This window comes from Scyliorhinus canicula, chromosome 11, assembly GCF_902713615.1.
Source record: "Scyliorhinus canicula chromosome 11, sScyCan1.1, whole genome shotgun sequence".
Taxonomy (NCBI): domain Eukaryota; kingdom Metazoa; phylum Chordata; class Chondrichthyes; order Carcharhiniformes; family Scyliorhinidae; genus Scyliorhinus; species Scyliorhinus canicula.
Genome location: NC_052156.1, coordinates 121112466 through 121132418, shown reverse-complemented (window position 1 = coordinate 121132418; position 19953 = coordinate 121112466). Strand labels below are relative to the sequence as shown.

Below are 19953 nucleotides of genomic sequence, written 5' to 3'. Positions count from 1 at the left end.
ACCATCATCATGAGACTAAAGGCTGTCAATGGAACGAGTGTAATTTCTGCATTGCAATATTAATAAATTCTGTATGGAAGTGAAGACCGTCACTAATCATACATTGGGTTTATTTCTGATTTTAAAGATCAGGGGCGGCATTCTCCCCTACCCGGCGGGACGGGGTGTCCCGGCGTAGGGGAGTGGCGCCAACCACTCCGGTGTCGGGCCTCCCCAAAGTTGTGGAATTCTCCGCACCTTTGGGGGCTAGGCCCGCTCCGGAGCGGTTGGCACCACGCCGACTGGCGCCAAAACCAGCACCAGCGGCCTTTCAGGCCCGAGGCTGGCCGAAAGGCCTTTGCCGGTTCGCGCATGCGCCGGTGGTGATGTCAGCGGGAGCTGCCGCTGAAGTCACCACCGGCGCATGCACGCTGGGGGATTCTCTTCCGCTTCCGCCATGGCGGAGGCCGTGGCGGCAGCGGAGGAGAAAGAGTGCCCCCATGGCACTGGCCCGCCTGCTGAACGGGGGGCCCCGATCGCGGGCCTGGCCACCGTGGGGGCACCCCCCCGGGGTCCGATCGCCCCGCGCCCCCCCCCGGGGGCCAAGGGGCCCGGTCGCACCGCCGATCCCGCCGCCACCAGAGGTGGTTCAAACCTCGATGGCGGGAGAGGCCTCCCAGCGACGGGACTTCGGCCCATCGCGGGCCGGAGAATCGCCGCAGGGGGCTCGCCGATCGGCGGTGCATGATTCCCGCCAATTCCCGGGTGGCGGCGAATCTCTGCCACAGCGGGGGTGGGATTCTCGGCGGCCCCAGGCGATTCTCTGACCCTGCTGGGGGTCGGAGAATTTCGCCCGTTATATTTTCAACTGCTATTCATCATCCCAAAGCAAAGGCTTAATATGTGTAGGATAATTCAACTATTATCAACATATTATTTGGAAGATTCATAAAGTATGCTACCATAGAGTAAAACCAAATCTCTTACAGATTTAAAAAATATATTTCTGCAAATTATTCTTAAGCATGTCCCAAAGACATTATTTGTATACAATAACACTTGAACAATAATTTGCAATTGTTCATCTGATTATTATTTTGCAGGTTGATGAAGGCATGCATCTCCTTATTACCGGTCCAAATGGCTGTGGAAAAAGTTCTTTATTCAGGATACTGAGCGGTCTGTGGCCTGTATATGGAGGGTTATTGTATAAACCTCCTCCTCAGCACATGTTCTACATTCCACAGAGGTGAGGACTTCCGTTTCACTGGAACAATTTTTATTTAGCGTTTTGTTATTCTGTGAACGTTGTCAATTTGTCAACAACTACCATTTTAAATAGTCCTATTTCTGTTGATAAAATAAACCGAGATAGAGTACTATTGAATAAATTTTAAAACGTGACTATGTGGTGCAAGACATTTTGGATCTATACATTCTTCCTAAAAGTTGGCTTCTGCAAGTCATAATTAAGTAGTTGGCTGCATAAAGTGCATTTACTATTTAATTAACAGTGGTGTTGCCTCAGTAAGATTAGAAGGTATATTATAGAAACTAGCAGCCTCCCCAAATGAGAAACCAATCCTGTCACACTTTAAGCTCATTTTCATATGATGATCCATAAGTGGATACTGCATCTTTCAAAAACATTTTTTTTGCATTTTGTCTAACATGTTGTATATTGGTCAATTATTTGGTTTGTTTTCATTGCATGTATTTGTGCATATTTCTTTCAGCTGAATGGTTTAAATTTTGGATTTGTAAAACAGAACAACTGGAGGAAGGATATTTATGAAATGAGAGGCAAGCAAGTAGAAAAATAATTATAAGGAGAAACTAAGAGCATAAGAAACAATCAAATCAACCACAAGTAGTCAGCAAAATCTTCCCATAGAAGAAAAACAGAAACCAAACCACCTTGGGCAATGTTCTTTTGCTCTTTTTCTGCCTCCATTCCTTGGTACAGATATTATCAGTTTTCTGATACAGGAGCTGCCTTGCAAACACCCAAACAGTGTTTCATTCTGCTGGGATCACTAGAATCAAAATATTCCTGGCCTCAACCTAAAATTAACAAACTGCACCTGATGCTTGGCACCAGTCACTAATCATGTTGAAATAAAGTCTGCCTGTTTAGCATATACATATCAATTTTAATCTTCTGTTCATGGAATGATATTACTGCAGGATCATTTGGTTTCACCCCAGTCTTTTTCACGTCGGTTGATCTTTGTTCCACCCAGTGTGAACACTATGTTGGAGCTAAGATATGTTTAGATATGTGCTTCAATTATACGCTAGGTAATGATTGTGTTGTCTGACTTCAAGAATATTCCCAATTATACTGCATAATTCTTCAATTTTGTTGGCTCGATGTAGATCATAGAGATGTTTGAATAATTAAGTTTATCAAATTACCCGTCAATTAGATTACTTGCTGTAAGATGTTCCTTTCAAAAGAGCGTAAATATGTTCAATCGGAGTCTTTTGCAAGGATGGGAAATAATGTTTTTATTTTGCTGTGTGCATGTTTGGAAGATAAGACAAAAAGGAATCATCCATGGGGAGTTCAGCATGATACCAGAGCCATTAAAACTATTGAGCCTTTTTTAAATAATCCAGGAACATCACAATCCAAAACAGCCAGCTGTGAATCATTCTTTGTTGTACACAGTTGCTACTAGACAGAGGCTCATAGGTTCAAACTCCATTCCAAATGATTCAGGATGCAATCTAGGTTGACATGTCAGTGAAGAAGTGCGATGCAGTTGGCGGCGTCTTCGATCAAACTGAGGCCTTGTCTGCCCTCTACATGAACGCAAAAGATCCCACAATGGTAACTGAACAAGAGTGATTCTAATAATAACCTTTATTGGTGTCACAAGTAGGCTTACGTTAACACTGCAATGAAGTTACTGTGAAAATCTAACACATCTCCCTCAAAGAAAAATACCAACAACAGACTCGTATCTTGAACAGCGAAACTTCACGACAGAGAGGTTAAAATAGGAGACTTCAGGGCAGAGAGGTTAAAACAATAAGACTTAAGGACTGACATTAAAATAATGAGACTTTCCCAGTGGTTAAAAATAGCAAAAATTGTAAGACTGAGGGGTTAAAACAGCGAGACCTCAAGACTGAGAAGTTAAAACAGTGGGATTGTGGCACTGACAAGTTAAAAGAGCTAGACCTCAAGACCGGGAGGTTGGAGCAGCGAGACTTTGGAACAGTGAGTTTAGAAGAGCGAGACTGCGACAGAGAGGTTATGATCGTGAAATTTTGGGATGTAAAGGTCAAAGCAGAGGGCTAGGAGCCAGTCACCGTCTGCATATGAAACTCCTAATCAATGAGGTATAGACCAGGCAAGAAAGCTGGTTACCTCGCATCTGTCAGAGGGAAAATGCTAGAATCTGTTATTAAGGAGGTTATAGCAGGGCATTTAGAAAATCCCAAAGCAATCAGAGTCAGCTGATTTTGTGAAAGGGAAATTAGATTTGGCCAATTAATTAGAGAGCTCTTGAAGGAAGTAACAAGCAATATGTACAAAGGGATGTGGTCTTGGATTTTCAAAAGGCATTTGGCAAGATGCCACATCAGGTTACTAAGCAAAATAAGAGCTCATGGCGTAGGGGGTAATTTATTAAGGATTGGTAAAATGGCAGGAAGCTGAGAGTAGGGATGAATGGGTCATTTTTAGGTTGGCAGGCTAGAACTAATGGAGTGCCACAGGGATCAGTGCTGGGACCTCCACTATTTACAATCTATAGCAATGTCTTAGATGAAGGGACCAAATGTATGGTTGCTAAATTTGCTGAAGACACGAGGAGAGTAAGTTGTGAAGAGGCCATAAGGAGTCTACAAAGGGATATAGAAAGGTTAAGTAAGTGGGTAACAATTTGGTAGCAGTGTAATATGAAAAAATGTGAACATTCACTTTGACATAGGAATTCGGAGCAGAAGTAGGCAATTAGGGCAGCATAGTAGCACAGTGGGTAGCACTGTTGCTTCACAGCTCCAGGGTCCTATTTTCGATACCCGGCTTGGGTCACTGTCTGTGTGAAGTCTGCACGTTCTCCCTGTGTCTGCGTGGGTTTCCTCCAGGTGCTCCGGATTCCTCCTACAAGTCCCGGAAGATGTGCTATTAGGTAATTTGGAGATTCTGAATTCTCCCTCAGTAAATCCGAACAGGTGCCGGAATGTGGCGACTAGGGGCTTTTCACAGTAACTTCATTGCAGTGTTAATGTAAGCCTACTTGTGACAATAAAGATTATTATTATATCATCTGCAAATTTAGAGATTTTGCCCTCAACACCCACCTCTAAATTATTTATATAAATCAGAAAAGCAAAGGTCCAACACTGAGCCCATTTTCAACTCATCTCCAGACTGGGAAATGCCCATCTATATTTGCCCTCCATTTCCTATCTCTTAGCCAACTTCCATTCCATGCTGCCAAGGACCCATCAATCCCATACGCCTTTAATTTGCTATCCAACCTGCCATGTGGCACTGTAACAGATTCTTTCTGAAAGTCCAAATATACAACATCCATGGCACTACCTCATCCACTGCCTGTGTTACGTCGTCAAAATTTGTCAGACACGAGCTGCGCTTGAGAAAGCCATGTTGATTGTCTAGTATTCAGTTATTTTTCTCTGAATGTATATTTATCTTATCCCATATTATGGCCATCAGTTTTCCCACTAATGTCAAGCTGACTGATCTGTAGTTTTCTAGGTTATCTTTTTCCCCTTTCTGAACAACAGCACCACATTTTCAATCCTCCAACCCTCCAGGATTAATGCTGTATTCAGAGAGAACTGGAAAATTTCTGTCAACGGTTCCACAATATGCTTCCTTGCCTCTCTCAGCAATCGAGGATGCATCCCATCCAGGCCTGGTGACTTCCTTACCTCACACAACGAACCACACAACGTGCCACGACCAAGTAGCACCGGTGGAATTGTCGATGAACCGGTGACTACGGACCTGTCTCAGTCTTACGTTTCCAGATATTGGAGGGAAAGCATGCCACAGCCAAGGGCAGCAAGGGTGTTGCCCAGATGGACACGAGCAGATCAGACTGTTTGTACCAGGAGATGCAGTCTATGTTTGGAACTTTGCAGATGGCGCCTAGTGGATCTCGGGAACGATTCTTCACCAGAACAGGCTGGTATCGTACCAAGTTCAAGCTCAAGGTCGTGTCATGAGAAAACACGTTGATCATATCTGAAACAGGAGACCAGTAGTGCCAGGGCTCCTCGGGAGCAGCCAATTGCTGACCAGCCTACTCTGACTCTTTGAGACTTGAAAACATTGCCCCAAACGGGACAGGATACGGAGATACAAGAGGTCGTTGATAAGGATTCCGACCATAGAGACCCAGGCGTCAGAAGTCTCCAACTGGGAACACGCCATTCAGAAGTCTTCACCAGTACCTCCACTGCGGCGTTTGGTGGCGAAACAATGTTCACCGTCTAGGTATACACCGCATGGTCTGGCCCAGCAGGCACCAGAGGTGCAACCACGAACGAAGATGCCCAGACATCTTCCTACTCCACCATTGTTGGAAGAGTCTTTGGACTTGGCAGGGGAGGGATGTTGTAACCTGTAAGAGACTTACCCAGTAGAAGTAATCTCGTGGATCCCCGTGAATCTCATGGAGTACGAACTCCCCCACTGAGCGGCGGGGAGCTCATGGAACTCGAATAATCTGTAATAAAGGGGACTGCCAGTTTTGGTACTGACACCTCTGACCTGGCTGGGATCTGGGGAGTATTGTGCATACGATAACTTCGTAATAAAAGTAGTTTCTGTTATCCACTTGTCTCAGACTCTGTCGTCACGAAAGATAGAAATGTCACGGCTGAATTGAAGACCTACTGTAAAGCCCACTTCAATCACACACTGATTCCCAAGCAGTTCATGGCTCCTGACCATCTCTTACTCCCATCCCACTCCTGGCTAGTGTAAATAAAATTCTGCTCAATGAATCTGGGAATTGAGTCCGGAGAGGTTGCATTGCCTCCATAAAGAGTATTCTCACTAAGAAATCCATGGAGGCTCAACTACTAGTCCCAGATGACCATCGGATGATTTTCCCTTTTGAAGTGGGGGGCGGAAGAACTGACTGGTGATTTAACCTGAGGAGCACCACACCTCGGGCTAGGGGCAAGGTTGCGAAGGCGGGGCGGGAATTGAACCCACACTGTTGGTCTTGCTCTGCATCATGAACCAAGTGAGTTAATCTGGCCCCTTGGCAGTTGGAGGGGCGGGGGGTGTGCAGATTCCTGTTCATTGGAACACTGGAAATTGGATGTGCAGATCTCTATGTCTGATTTGTGCACTTGTTGAGACAATCCCCAATCATTTACCCTATTTTAATTGCAGGTAATTTATGCATTGCATTCTTTATCAATTGGTTAACTATTTATTTTCATCTGATTCACAGGCCTTACATGTCTGTTGGAACTCTAAGAGACCAAGTTATCTACCCAGACTCTGTGGAAGACATGAACGAGAAAGAGTACACAGATCTGGATCTGGAGCATATTCTAGACATTGTTCACCTGAACCAAATAGTACAGAGAGAGGGAGGTATGAGTGGGTTTCTACCAATGACTGCTATTTTACTAGAGAACATTTATGTAAGATACTTTAATTCTTGCAGCTTGCTTCCACGTTTGAATTTCATAGATGGATTTGATCTCATGGTCGCAACTTTATTCAGTGACCCTAATAATAATAATCTTTATTATTGTCACAAATAGGTTTATATTAACGTCATCCCAATAGTTATAGAACAGTATACTGTCCAACTCATTAGTAACACCATGGGAATCTGATGTTACATGAATTCGAGGCAAATATAAAAGCTAAAAGCAAATTACTACGGATGCTGGAATCTGAAACTGAAACAGAAAATACTGGGCAATCTCAGCAGGTCTGACAGCATCTGTGGAGAGAGAAGGGAGCTAACATTTCGAGTTTGGTTGGCTCTTTGTCAAAGCATAACATAAAGGCTGATTGCACAGGATTATATGTGAATTCTTTTTGTATAGACATGTATTCACTCAAGGTATTTTTAAAACACTGATAAACATCGAAAAAACAGTAAAGGTTCAGTTATCCAGCATCCTACCAACTAGTATTCTTTACTAGTTTAGTAATCGGAATTTTCAACAGCTGGATTTTTTTGGTTTTAAGAGCCGATCACTTTCAGCGTTCGGATAATGCATTCTGTAAAAAGAAAATGTTATCACGAAAGATTGTAAATCTGCAGAAGTTATTCTTGGGCTTTGCGTTTAAATTATTAAATTATTGAGTCAGTTTTGATTACTGTGCCTAAGCAAATGTATACTGCACTTTATCCTGTATCTGGAGTAATGTAACTCCCCATTAGCTGGCATTTTGTTCAACCGGAACCACCCATTTCCCGGACATGCCAGATACACAAAGATTTTATTGCATTTTGAAATCTACCTTAGTTTTTTTTACACCATTGATTGAAGAATAATCAGACAAAAGTGGTTTGAAATACTGAAATGTTTATCAGCTGTCATTGCTCTTTCTGTTTCAGTTTTCAGTAATTATAAATATTGAAACATTTTTTTAATGACCGTATTAAGTTTGTCACATGAAATTTATGTAGCTGTTGTTATTCCTGTCAGAGCTTTGCTCCAGATTCCTGACAATTGTGTCACTCAATTCCAAAGGGTAGATTTACATACCTTGTCACTTAGCTTTTAGAAGAATAGTCACTGATATTGGGCGCAATTCCCTCAAACAATATCCAAGGGTGGTCTCTGGGGGAAATGAGTGCGGGGTAGATTGGTGCGATCCAAATTGCAATCTACCCACACTTCAAAATTGTGTTGGAGCTGGGGGGAGTGGCGCTGTAGGAACCGAAGTCACCAACAAGGCTGGATCATCAGACCGAGGGCGCCCTGATCTCGGAGAAACCCTAAGAATCCCTGTTGGGAAACTTATTTTACCTTCTAATGAGAGTCGATAGTCCGATGGATTAGCAGTATCAAAATACAATTTTATTGCTAATTATTCACTTGAATACACTTGGTTAACAACTGAATCAAACTTTAGAAATGAGATATTAAACAAGACATAAAAGGGTCGGACTCCAGGAAAAAGCATAAAGAAATCATTTTGAACACACACAAAAAGATAGATGATCCAAGAATTCAGAAATGCAGGAATTCAGGATCAAGACCTTGACCACAAGGTCCTAATTATAAGGGAATTCTTATCTCTGGTTTAACCCCTCATTTACTCTCATTGGTTTTTAATTCTCAGCTAAGACCTCCTAGTTTGTTCAAAATGATGTTTGTTACTTAAAGGATGATTTATTCATCACACATTGAACATTATTTAAGATTGACTGGTGCCTATCAAAATTACCTCTGCATCTGCGTGCACAGTCTTAGGAAAATTACTGTATGGGTTTCTCACGCCACAGCTCGGCCCAGAGATCTTGCTGTAACTGATTAACTGATACATTTTTAGCGCTGAATATACTGGAAAACAATGGCTGATTGATTATATGAAACATTGACTGAAACAATGTCTGGGTTCCCACAGTCAAGACACTAGACTATAATGGCTAATTCCATTATGTGAAACATTGACTGGATTTTCACAATCAAGATACTTTTAATTTTACCACTCAGCTGATTGCATCAATTAGTACCTAAAATTATGAATAAATCGATACTATATAAAACCCTTCTCACTGGCAAAGACCACCTTCCCCATCCAACAAAGACCCCTCCCCATCACTGTCATCAGACCTCCCTCCCCCCCGCCCCCAAAGTGAGAGACACCCTGTTCTGGAGTTGCCAAAGGCCCCACCTTCAGGCCCCTCCCAATGGCAGTGCCACCCTGACATTGCCCGCTGATGTCATAGAAGTGCCAGGGCACTGTCCAACCATGCCCCTGATCACCCCGGGCTACAAAGGCCTCCGAGCCCCCCAGTGTGATAATCACGCCTATCCAGTGAATTCAACAGTGGCTGCGCAATGGTCCTCGTTGAGGAACCTTATCAAAATCTAGGCTACGCTTACCCCCTTTATTATTCTGCTCTGCTCTCACGGCACAAGAGGTGAGTTTCCTGGTATTTCCTGGTACAGTTCTATGGATAAACAAGCCAAAGAACAAGGGGACCGTGACATGTTTGTCCATAGATCTCTGAAAGCAGAAGGGCGGGTTAATAGGGTGGTGAAAAAGGCATATGGGACGCTTGCCTTTATCAATCGATGCATAGATTACAAAAGCAGGGAGGTCATGTTGGAATTGTACAGCACTTTGGTGAGGCCACAGCTGGATTACTGTGCAATTCTGGTTCCAACATTATAGAAAGGATGTGATTGCACTGGAGGGGTGCAGAGGTGATTCACCAGGATGTTGCCTGGGATGGAGCATTTAAGTTATGAAGAGATAGACTTGGGTTGTTTTCGCTGAGCAGAGAAAATTGAGGGGTGACCTGACCGAGGTGTACAAGATTACGATGCGCATGAACAGGGTGGATAGAGAGCAGTCTTTCCATAGTTGAAGTGTCAGTTACAAGGTGACACAAGTTCAAGATTAGGAGCAGAAGTTTTAGGGGAGATTTGAGGAAACATTTTTTTTTTAATAAACAATTTTATTGAGGTAGTTTTTGGCTTTATAAACAGTTACAGACATCATCAGAAAGAAGGCAAAAATGTGCAAACATCCATGTACTTTCAATACTTCCATCGTAACATATTGCACAAGCCCGCTCCTCTCCCACCGGTACTACCCGCCATATTTTCCCTCCAACTCTACTCTACCCCCCCACCCCTTGCTGACGCTCACTCTCGCGCAAAGAAGTCAATAAATGGTTGCCACTTCCGGGCGAACCCCTGCACAGATCCCCTCAAGGCGAACTTAATTTTTTCCATACCCAGGAAACTCGACATGTCCGCAAGCCACCACTCAGCCTTTGGGGGCTTTGAGTCCCTCCACGCCAATAGTATTCGTCGCCGGGCTATCAGGGAAGCAAAGGCCAAAACATCGGCCTCTTTCTCCCCCTGGACCCCCGGGTCTTCCGAAACCCCAAACATTGCCACCCCTGGACTCATCACCACACTTGTTTTTAGCAACCGGGACATGACCACCGCAAATCCCTCCCAGTACCCCCTCAGCTTAGGGCATGCCCAAAACATGTGAACGTGGTTCGCTGGTCCTCCCGCGCACCTAGCGCATTTGTCCTCTATCCCGAAGAATTTGCTCAACCGAGCCACCGTCATATGGGCCCGGTGAACGACCTTAAACTGAATCAGCCCGAGCCTAGCACATGTCGCGGTCGAATTTACCCTACTCAGGGCCTCTGCCCACAGCCCATCCTCCATTTCCCAGCCTAGCTCCTCCTCAAATTTAAGTTTCAGTTCCTCTGTCTGGGACCCTTCCTCCCTCATGAGCACCTTATAAATACCCGAGACTCTACCCTCCCCTTCTTCCCTCCTAGAGACTATTCTGTCTAGGATCCCATTGGCGGGAGGCGTGGGAAAGATGGGACCTGTCTATGAACAAAGTCCCGCAACTGTAGGTATCTAAAATCATTTCCCCTTACCAACCCAAATTTCTCCTCCAAGCTCCTCAAACTCGCAAAGCTCCCTTCCAGGAACATATCACCCACCCTTCCCGCCCCCGCCCGCCGCCATACTCGGAACCCCCCATCCATACTCCCGGGGGCAAACCGATGGTTGTCGCAGATTGGCGCCCAGACAGACGCCCCCATCTCCCCTACATGCCTCCTCCACTGGCCCCAGATCCGCAGGATCGCCACCACTGGTGGTGTACTTGGCCGACGGCAGCGGTAGAGGAGCCGTGACCAGGGCTGCCAAGCTGGAGCCCCTGCACGAAGCCGCCTCCACCCGCTCCCAAATAGACCCCGTACCCACCATCCACTTCCTTATCATAGCGATGTTGGCCGCCCAGTAATAATTAATCAGACTCGGCAAAGCCAGCCCTCCCTCGCTGCGGTTCCTCTCCAACATCGCCGCCTTCACCGCGGGGATTTTCCCGCCCAGACAAAGCTCATGATCATCCCGTTAACTCTTTTGAAGAAGGACTGTGGGATAAAGATCGGGAGGCACTGAAAAATAAACAGAAATCGAGGGAGGATTGTCATCTTTACAGTCTGCACCCTCCCTGCCAGCGACAGCGGGACTGCATCCCATCTTCGAAACTCTCCCTTCATTTGCTTCACCACCCTGGTCAAATTTAACTTATGCAGCCTGCCCCAGTCTCGTGCACCTGGATTCCCAAATACCGAAAATTTTCCTCAACCAGCTTAAACGGTAGCCCCCTCAATCTGTTCTCCTGGCCCCTTGCCTGGACCACAAACATTTCACTCCTGACCGTATTTAATTTGTATCCTGAGAACTGGCCGAACTTCCTCAGCATTCCCAGTATACTTCCCATCCCGGCCACTGGGTCCGACACGTACAGGAGCAGGTCGTCTGCATAAAGAGAGACCCTATGTTCAACCCCGCCCCTCATCATCCCCTTCCATCCCTCTGCGGCTCTCAGCGCAATCGCCAGTGGCTCTATGGCCAGCGCAAACAGCAGCGGGTAGAGCGGGCAGCCCTGTCTGGTCCCTTGGTACAACCTAAAGTACTCCGACACTTCTCTGTTGGTCCTCACGCTGGCTCTCGGGGCCTGATATAATAATTTGATCCAATCCACCAATCCCTCCCCGAACGCACACCATCCGAGCACCTCCCATAGATAGTCCCACTCCACCCGGTCAAATGCCTTCTCGGCGTCCATTGCCACCACTACCTCCACCTCCCTACCCACTGGGGGCATCATTATCACATTAAGTAAACTTCTCAGGTTGGCCGCCAGCTGCCTACCTTTCACGAACCCAGTTTGATCCTCCCCAATCACCTCCGGTACGCAGTCCTCCATTCTAACCGGCAGTACCTTTGCCAGGAGCTTGGCGTCTACATTAATCAGGGAGATTGGCCTGTAGGATCCGCACGCCTCCGGGTCTTTACCCCGCTTCAATATCAGTGATATAGTGGCTTGTGACATTGTCGGCGGCAGGGTCCCTCTGTCCCTTGCCTCATTGAAAACCCTCGCCAAGACCGGGCCCACCAGCTCAGAGAACTTCCTATAGAACTCTACTGGGTATCCATCCGGCCCCGGGGACTTCCCCGACAGCATGGCCTTTAGGCCCCCCAATACCTCCTCTACTCTAATCGGGGCCCCCAGCTCTTCCACTCGCCCCCCACCTACTGTTGGGAAGGTTAACCCGCCCAGAAACCTTTTCATCCCCTCCGGCTCTTCCGGCGGCTCTGAAGTATACAGCTTACGATAGAAGTCCCGGAATACCTTATTCAATTCTGCCGGGTCCTCCACTTTGCGCCCCCCCCCCCGTCCCTCACTCTACCTATTTCCCTGGCCGCCTCCCTCCTCCTGAGTTGCTGCGCTAACAGTCTGCTAGCCTTTTCCCCATGCTCGTACACCACTCCCCTCGCCTTCCTAAGCTGTTCCACGGCCCTACTCGTGGATAGTGCCCCCAGTTCCGCCTGTAGTCTCTGCCTCTCCCTGAGTAAAACCTCCCCCGGGGACTCCGCGTGCTCTTCATCTATCCGACCCATTTCCCTGACCAATCTATCCATCTCTGCCCCGTCTGCCTTGGCTCTATGGGCCCCAATTGAAATCAGCTCCCCCCGCACTACTGCCTTTAGCGCCTCCCACAGGGTCGCCTCTATGACCTCCCCCGTGTCATTCACCTGCAGGTAATTTTGCATACATCTCCGAAGCCTCTCGCAGATCCCCTCCTCCGACAGCAGTCCCACGTCTAGCCTCCATTGCGGGCGTTGGTGGCTCGCTCCCCCGATCTGCAGGTCCACCCAATGCGGGGCATGGTCTGAGATAGTAATTGCCGAATGTTCCATGTTCTTTACCTCCCCCATACAGTCCCTGCTTAGTACAAAGAAATCTATCCTGGAATATACTTTATGGACGTGCGAGTAAAATGAGTAGCCCCTTCCTGTTGGCTGTCTATCTCTCCAGGGGTCCACTGCCCCCATTTGCTCCATAAACCCTTTCAGCTCCCTTGCCAGTGCTGAGAGTCTACCCGTTCTGGGACATGACCGATCCAAAGTCGGGTCAAGGACCATGTTAAAGTCCCCTCCCATTATTAGCCTGCGAGAATCCAGGTCTGGGATCTTCCCCAGCACTCTTTTAATGAAGTCCACGTCATCCCAGTTCGGGGCATATATATTCACCAGCACCACTCTTCTCCCCTCCAGTCTGCCCCGTACCATCAGGTATCTGCCCCCCCTGTCTGCGGATATGCTCTCTGCCTCAAATTGCACCCGCTTGTTGATCATGATTGCCACCCCTCTGGACTTCGAGTCCAGGTCCGAGTGGAAGACCTGGCTAATCCAGCCCTTCCTTAGCCTGGTTGGTCAGACACTTTCAGATGTGTCTCCTGCAACATAATTACATCCGCCCTCAGAGCCCGCAAGTGCGCGAACACCCGCGCCCTCTTAACCGGCCCATTCAGTCCCTTGACGTTCCAGGTGATCAGCCTGGTCGGGGGGCACAACCCACCCCCCCACCCCGCCGGTCAGCCATAGCCTTTCTCGGGCCGGCCCCCGGCCCGTGCATCGCGCTATTCCTGGCCCGCCCTTTGGCTGCCTCCACCCTCTACCTCCTTTCCAGTGCCTATTTCAAGTCCCTCCCATGTCAGCAGAATAACCCCCCCCAAACCACATCCCTGATACCCCCACCCCTGCCATCTACTGGCTGTGACCCCCCCCCCTCCCCACCTGACTCCCTTGACTAGCCAATCTGCTAGCCCGGTGACTCAACACTCCGGCGCCTTCCTGTCTCATTCCCATTGTTTCCCCGTCCTCCTCCCCACTCCCCGGTGCCACATCCCCCTCTCCAACCCACTGGGGCAAGCCGGCTCCAGTGTCTTCCGCGAGCTGCACAAAAAGTACAAATCAGCCCAAACAGGAAAAAACAGAAAAAAGAGGAAAAAGCACAAAAGAAACCCCCATAAGAAAAAAGAGAGACAACATAAAAGGGTTAACCCCCCAAACTAATGTCCATGAACAAAGGAAAGAGTCCCAAATGTTCCGCTCGGCACCTTTGGCCCAGCAAACCGTTGAGCAGCAGTCCAGGCCCATTCGGCGTACCTTCCCACCGTAATCCTCGGGCCCTAATTCGCGTCCTTGGGGCCTCCTTTCGGGACCAGCCCCTGGTCCCTCACAAAATCCATCGCTTCTTCGGGCTCGGAGAAGTAGTGGTGTTGACCCTGGTGCGTGACCCATAGGCGAGCTGGGAACAGCAGACCAAACTTCACGTGCTTCTTGAACAGCACCTCCTTGACATTCTTAAAGGCTGATCGCCGCCGAGCCACCTCTTGGCTTAGGTCCTGGTAAATGCGGATAACTGTGTTCCACGTGCTGCTCCTGGCGCTCTTTGCCCACCGCAGCACCCGCTCCTTGTCCACGAACCTGTGGAACCTAATCACCATCGGGCGGCGGGGGGGGGGGGTGTCCGCCCGGCCGCCCCTGCCTTGCCTGCACTCTGTGCGCCCCCTCCAGCTCCGGCGGTCGCGGAAAGGCTTTGACCCCCATCAGCTGCTTCAGCAGGTCTGCTACAAACGCTGCAGCATCAGCTCCCTCAGCCCCCTCCGGGAGGCCGACCATCCTCAGGTTGTTCCTGCGGACTCTATTCTCCAGCTCCTCCACTCTGTCCAGCAGTCTTCTCTGTCGCTCTTTCAGGCCGTCAACTTCTAGCGCTGCGACCGTCTGCGCATCTGCCTGCTCCTCCACCGCCTCTCCCAGCTCCTTAACTTTAACATCCTGCGCATCCAGCCTCTGGTTCAGCTGATCCACCGCTTTCTGGATTGGGTCCAAGCTGTCCCGCTTCAGCGCTTCAAAACTGGACTTCATTACCTGGAGCATGTTATCCAGCGCCTGCTGGATTGCTGAGTCCGAGGTCCGTGTGTCTGCCATCTTAGGTCCCAGGTAATTTTCTTCAGGTCCTTGTCTCTGTCCCTTTTTCTCCTCCTTCTTCTGCCTTCTGGACTCCTGCTGTTCCATGTGCCGCAGCCCGATCCTCAGCACTTTCGCTGCCGCCCTCCTTCGCCCAGCTCCTTAAATTTTACCTTCTGGGCATCTGAAGTGGGTCCAAGTTGTCCTGCTTCAGCGACTCCAAACCTTTTTTTCTTCTCCTGGAGGAAGGAAGGTCTGTGGGTCCGCCTTCTTACGTTTCAGGTCAGTTTCCTCTGCTCCTTGCCTCCGTCTCTCTCTCTCTCTTCCCCTACCTGCTGGCCTCCCACGATTCCATCAGCTGCAGCCCGCTCTCCAGTTCTTTCGCGGCAGCCTTTTTGCCGCCCCATGGTCCCGCTATCGTGGGGAATCAGCCCCAAAGCTCCGCCGGAGTGAGAGCCCGCCGAATGTGCGGCTCACTCAGGCATCGCCGCCACCGGAAGTCCCCGCGGAAACATTTTTTTAACCCAGAGAGTGGTGACGGTCTGGAATGCACCGCCTGGGAGCGTGGTAGAGGCGGGTTGCCTCACATCCTTTAAAATGTACCTGGATGACCACTTGGCACGTCATAACATTCAAGGCTATGGGTCAAGTGGCTGGCAAATGGGATTAGGTAGACAGGTCAGGTGCTTTTCATGCGTCGGTGCATACTCGATGGGCCGAAGGGCCTCTTCTGTGCTGTATTTATTATTCTGTGAAACTGCACATCCCTATGCTGCTGCACTCCTTGAATCAAGGCCTTAGGGCGTCGTGGCAGGAGTAGGGTGCAAATTTCTTCCAGTGGCTAACTGACGTGTGTGTGTGTGTGTGTGTGTGTGTGTGTGTGTGTGTGTGTGTGTGTGTCCTGGCGAGAGGGAGAGGGGTGTGTTTAAGTGTCATTTAAATATGACACCCAGACCGTCGGCCCCTCCAGATAACAGTAAGAAGTCTTACAACACCAGGTTAAAGTCCAACAGGTTTGTTTCAAACACGAGCTTTCGGAGCGCAGCTCCTTCCTCAGGTGAATTCATCTGAGGAAGGAGCTGCGCTCCGAAAGCTCGTGTTTGAAACAAACCTGTTGGACTTTAACCTGGTGTTGTAAGACTTCTTACTGTGCTCACCCCAGTCCAACGCCGGCATCTCCAGATAATGGTGGGATGGATGAATCAGTACCCGACCCTCCAGGTGATTTGGAGAGCTACAAGTCTGTGCTTAATTAATGAGCTACCAAGCACAAAATTGGGTGTGATTTCCTGTCATTGCAATTAGTGGGACATGCGCCATGGAACCCAGTACTTAGTGATATTGGGGGGGGGGGGGTTTCCTATTGCAGGTGTCCCTGGGTAGGCAGTTCTCCCTATTGCCGGGATCTCGGTGAGGAAGGTCTTCTTATTGCAGGTGTCCCTGTGGGGGGGAGGGGATGCCCGCTCTAAATGGCGGCTCGATAGTGGGAATACCTCGTATTCTGCTCCATGCATAAATTTGCATGGTAAGGGATGCGGAATTGCATCCCAATTTGCGCTCCTGGGGGATCATAAAACGGGTGCAATTCTCCTCTGGCGGGAGAACATTGGGCTGGATTCTCCATTGGCGGGATCCTCCGCTTTGCTGGCAGCGCACTCACGCCTGCAGATTTCCTGACAATGTGGGGGTGCCCACACCGGGAAACCTCATTGGCTGGCTGCCGGGACGGAGGGTCCCACTGCCGGGGGGTGGGGGAGGATGTGCCGCGCCAGAAAACGGTTGCGGCAGGATGGAGAATCCCGCCCATGGTCTCTCAAGTTGAGAATTCACCCCTATGTCTGCAAGTGTGTTTTTAAAAAAAAAGTCAGTTAACTTTTGTGGGCTCTTAGAAATGGTAATTAATGATGTTAACCCAGGCAAAGTAAAAATGTGTAGATGCACTGGGCTTATCCAATTTAAGGTCATTCACAGGGTGCATATGACAGTAGCCAGAATGAGTAGGTTCTTTGAGGGGGGAGAGGGTAGAGGCCAGGTGTGGGTAGTGCACAGGGGAGGCCCGCAAACCGTGTCCACGTGTTTTGGGCATGTCCGAAGCTGAAGGGGTTCTGGCAGGGGTTTACGGACGTAATGTCCGAGGTGGTGAAGGTGGCCCTCAGTCCAGAAGTGGAAAGACCTGGGACCCAAGGGGCGAGAGAGGCTGAAGTTTTGGCCTTTGCATCCCTGGTAGCCCGAAAACTGATTTTGCTGGAGTGGAGGGATTAGGGGCCACTGAAGCTGGGGGTGTAGGTGAGCGACCTGGCGGAGTTCCTAAAGTTGTAGAAAATCAAGTTTGCCTTAAAAGGGTCAGTTGAAGGGTTTACCTGGAGATGGAAACCGTTCATCGGGGGGATAATGGAGTTAAAATGTGAAAGGCAGGTCAGGAGAAGGGGAACGGCAGGGAGTTCAGGGTGTTCGGGTAGTTATTTATTTTGTATGAGATTTCTGTTTGTTCTTACTCCTGTGATGGTTTGTGTTTAATGTTTATATAAATGCCTTAATAAAAATACTTTAAAAAAAATATATAGATTTCAGGTAGAGTTCAAAACTGCAGTTATTTATTTTGCTTACCCCCAAAATCCAAAGGAAAGCTGAATTTTCTCAACAAGTTCCATTAATTCAGGGCTAACTTGTGATGCAACATGTCAATGTATAGAGTAATGTACATATAGTGGCAGGATATGTAATCATGCTTGCAGCTAATTCACCAGCAATTTCCTGAGCTTTGTTCAGCTGGTGGTAATGCAATCAATACAGGTGGCAGCTTGGCAGGGTTTTGGTTGGTGAGACTGAGGCCTGTGTGGAGACCATCTGCTTCCCAATAGGGCAAGCCAACCTGGGCTTTTCCCCTGGATGGCTTATTATCGTACCTTAACTAGTTCGCCAGCTGCTCTCTCCTTTGAGCAACGATGTGTATGGGTGAAAAAGGAAAGTAAAAGTTAAGAAGGGTTCTTTCATCCACTCACAGATATTCAATGCAGAATCAGTTGCATTTAAAATATCCCATAATATGAGGATATTTTCTGGGATGCAAAGGGACTTATTCTAGCCGGATTTTAAATGGGGAATTAGAATAAATCAAAGTATTTCCATAGAACTCTACAACACATGTAATAGAGAGAACAGAGATGATAAAGAACTGAGATGGATACAGCTGACACATAGCTTTCAAAGCTGCAACAATGTGCAAATAGCAAACATCTGTGAAGAAAGTCCATGCAAAGATATTAAATGTTGGAAATCTACACATGAGTGCACACCTGAGAAAGATTAATTAATATTTGGATGGATGCCTCCAATAGACCTCCTATCCAGAATTTAGCCTCTTTAAAACTAAAGAGATGGAAAAATAAATTATGTAAATCTTTGTGTTTTCACCCTAATCGAAGGTTTTCTCCAGTGGAAATTCCCCTGCTCGAGCCACTTTTCCATCCGAAACAGGGAACCTAATATTTATGCTGATGTAAAAGGCGATGCACATTTGTCTTCGATTAGATAGCACAATTATGTCACACAAAGGATGATCTGATCAATGCACTAACACATGCACATAGAGGTGAATGGAGTAGGTTTAAAAAAAAAATGGAGGACTTCCGGTGGCGGCAATGAGCAGTTAAGCCGCACATTTGGCGGCTCCCGCGGAGAACGGACTTTGGGGCTCTTTTCAGGGCCCCCAACGGAGCTGTAGCGGCAAATCCCAACTGGGGAAGAGGACAGGGGTCGACCCCAACGGTCCCATGGTCCGGACCAGGAGTGGGGCAGAGAAAAAACCAAAGAAAGCACCTCTGAAAAACAGTGGCAGGAAGATAAAATGGCGGCCGGCGGAGGCCTCGAGGAGCTGAGGAAGTGGCCCAGGAGCAGCAGGCGATTCTGCTGCGCTGCTTCCAGGAGCTGAAGTTGGAGCTGCTGGTGTCCCTGAAGGTAACTAACAGGGAACTGATGGAGACCCAGACAGCCCAGGGGGCTGCGATCCGGGAGCTGCAGCAGCAGGCCTCCGAAAGGGAGGACGAGGTCGTGGCCGTGGCGGGGAAGGTGGAGATGCACAAGGCGCTCCATAAAAGATGGCAGGAGTGGTTCGAGGAGCTGGAAAACCGGTCGAGGAGGAAGAATTTGCGGATCCTGGGCCTCACGGAGGGGCTGGAGGGGTCGGACCTAGCGGCCTATGTGGTGATTATGTTAAACTCGCTGATGGGGGCTGGGTCCTTCCAGGGGCCCCTGGAGTTAGAGGGGGCCCACAGAATTCTGGCTAGGAGGCCCAAGCCGAACGAGCCGCCGCGGGCGATGTTGGTGAGGTTTCATTGGTTCGTGGATCGTGAGTGTGTGCTCCGGTGGGCCAAGAAGGAGCGTAGCAGCAAGTGGGAGAACCCGGAGGTGCGGATCTTCCAGGACTGGAGTGCGGAGGTGGCGAGGCGGAGGGCCGGGTTTAACCAGACGAAGACGGTGCTCCACAGACGGAGTGTGAAGTTCGGCATGTTGCAGCTGGTGCGTCTGTGGGGCAGGGCGAAAGCGCGGGCTTTCTGCGGGTTTCCCGCGCTGTGAGATGGTGGGGGCGGGGCCGGGGCTGAGAAGCGCGGGTCGTTGCTGGCTGTTTTCCTTTCCCGCGCAAGAGCGGGGGGGAGGGTGGACCCGTTGATGGGCACAATGGAGGAGGGGCAGTCCCACGGGGGGAGGAGCCGAAGGTAGGGCGGGAGTCGCCGGGGTCAGCAGAAGTTAGCTGGCTCACGGGAGTGCTGTGGAGATGGGGCGCGGCTAGGAGGGGTCCTAGCCTAGTGTGGGAGGGGGGGGGGGTACCGGGTTGCTGCTGAAACGGTCAGGAAGGAGCTGGAGGACGCAGGGGGTGCTGGAGGGGGGGAGGAGTTGCCGCCGTGGGAAACTGGCAGAGCGGGGGACGCTGGCTGGGGTGGGCAAGGGATGGGGTATGGCTAATCGGCAGGGGAG

General features: G+C 49.0%; 1 protein-coding gene across 1 annotated transcript in view; it reads left to right on the top strand.

The window, feature by feature from the left end:
- Positions 1-19953, top strand: part of LOC119973338 (ATP-binding cassette sub-family D member 2-like) — a 122768-nt gene that overhangs the window by 79073 nt on the left and 23742 nt on the right. Inside the window, exons 6-7 of the mRNA XM_038811221.1 lie at positions 1083-1228; positions 6432-6577. Of these exons, the coding sequence (XP_038667149.1) occupies positions 1083-1228; positions 6432-6577 (292 nt within the window). The remainder of the gene's footprint in view (positions 1-1082; positions 1229-6431; positions 6578-19953) is intronic.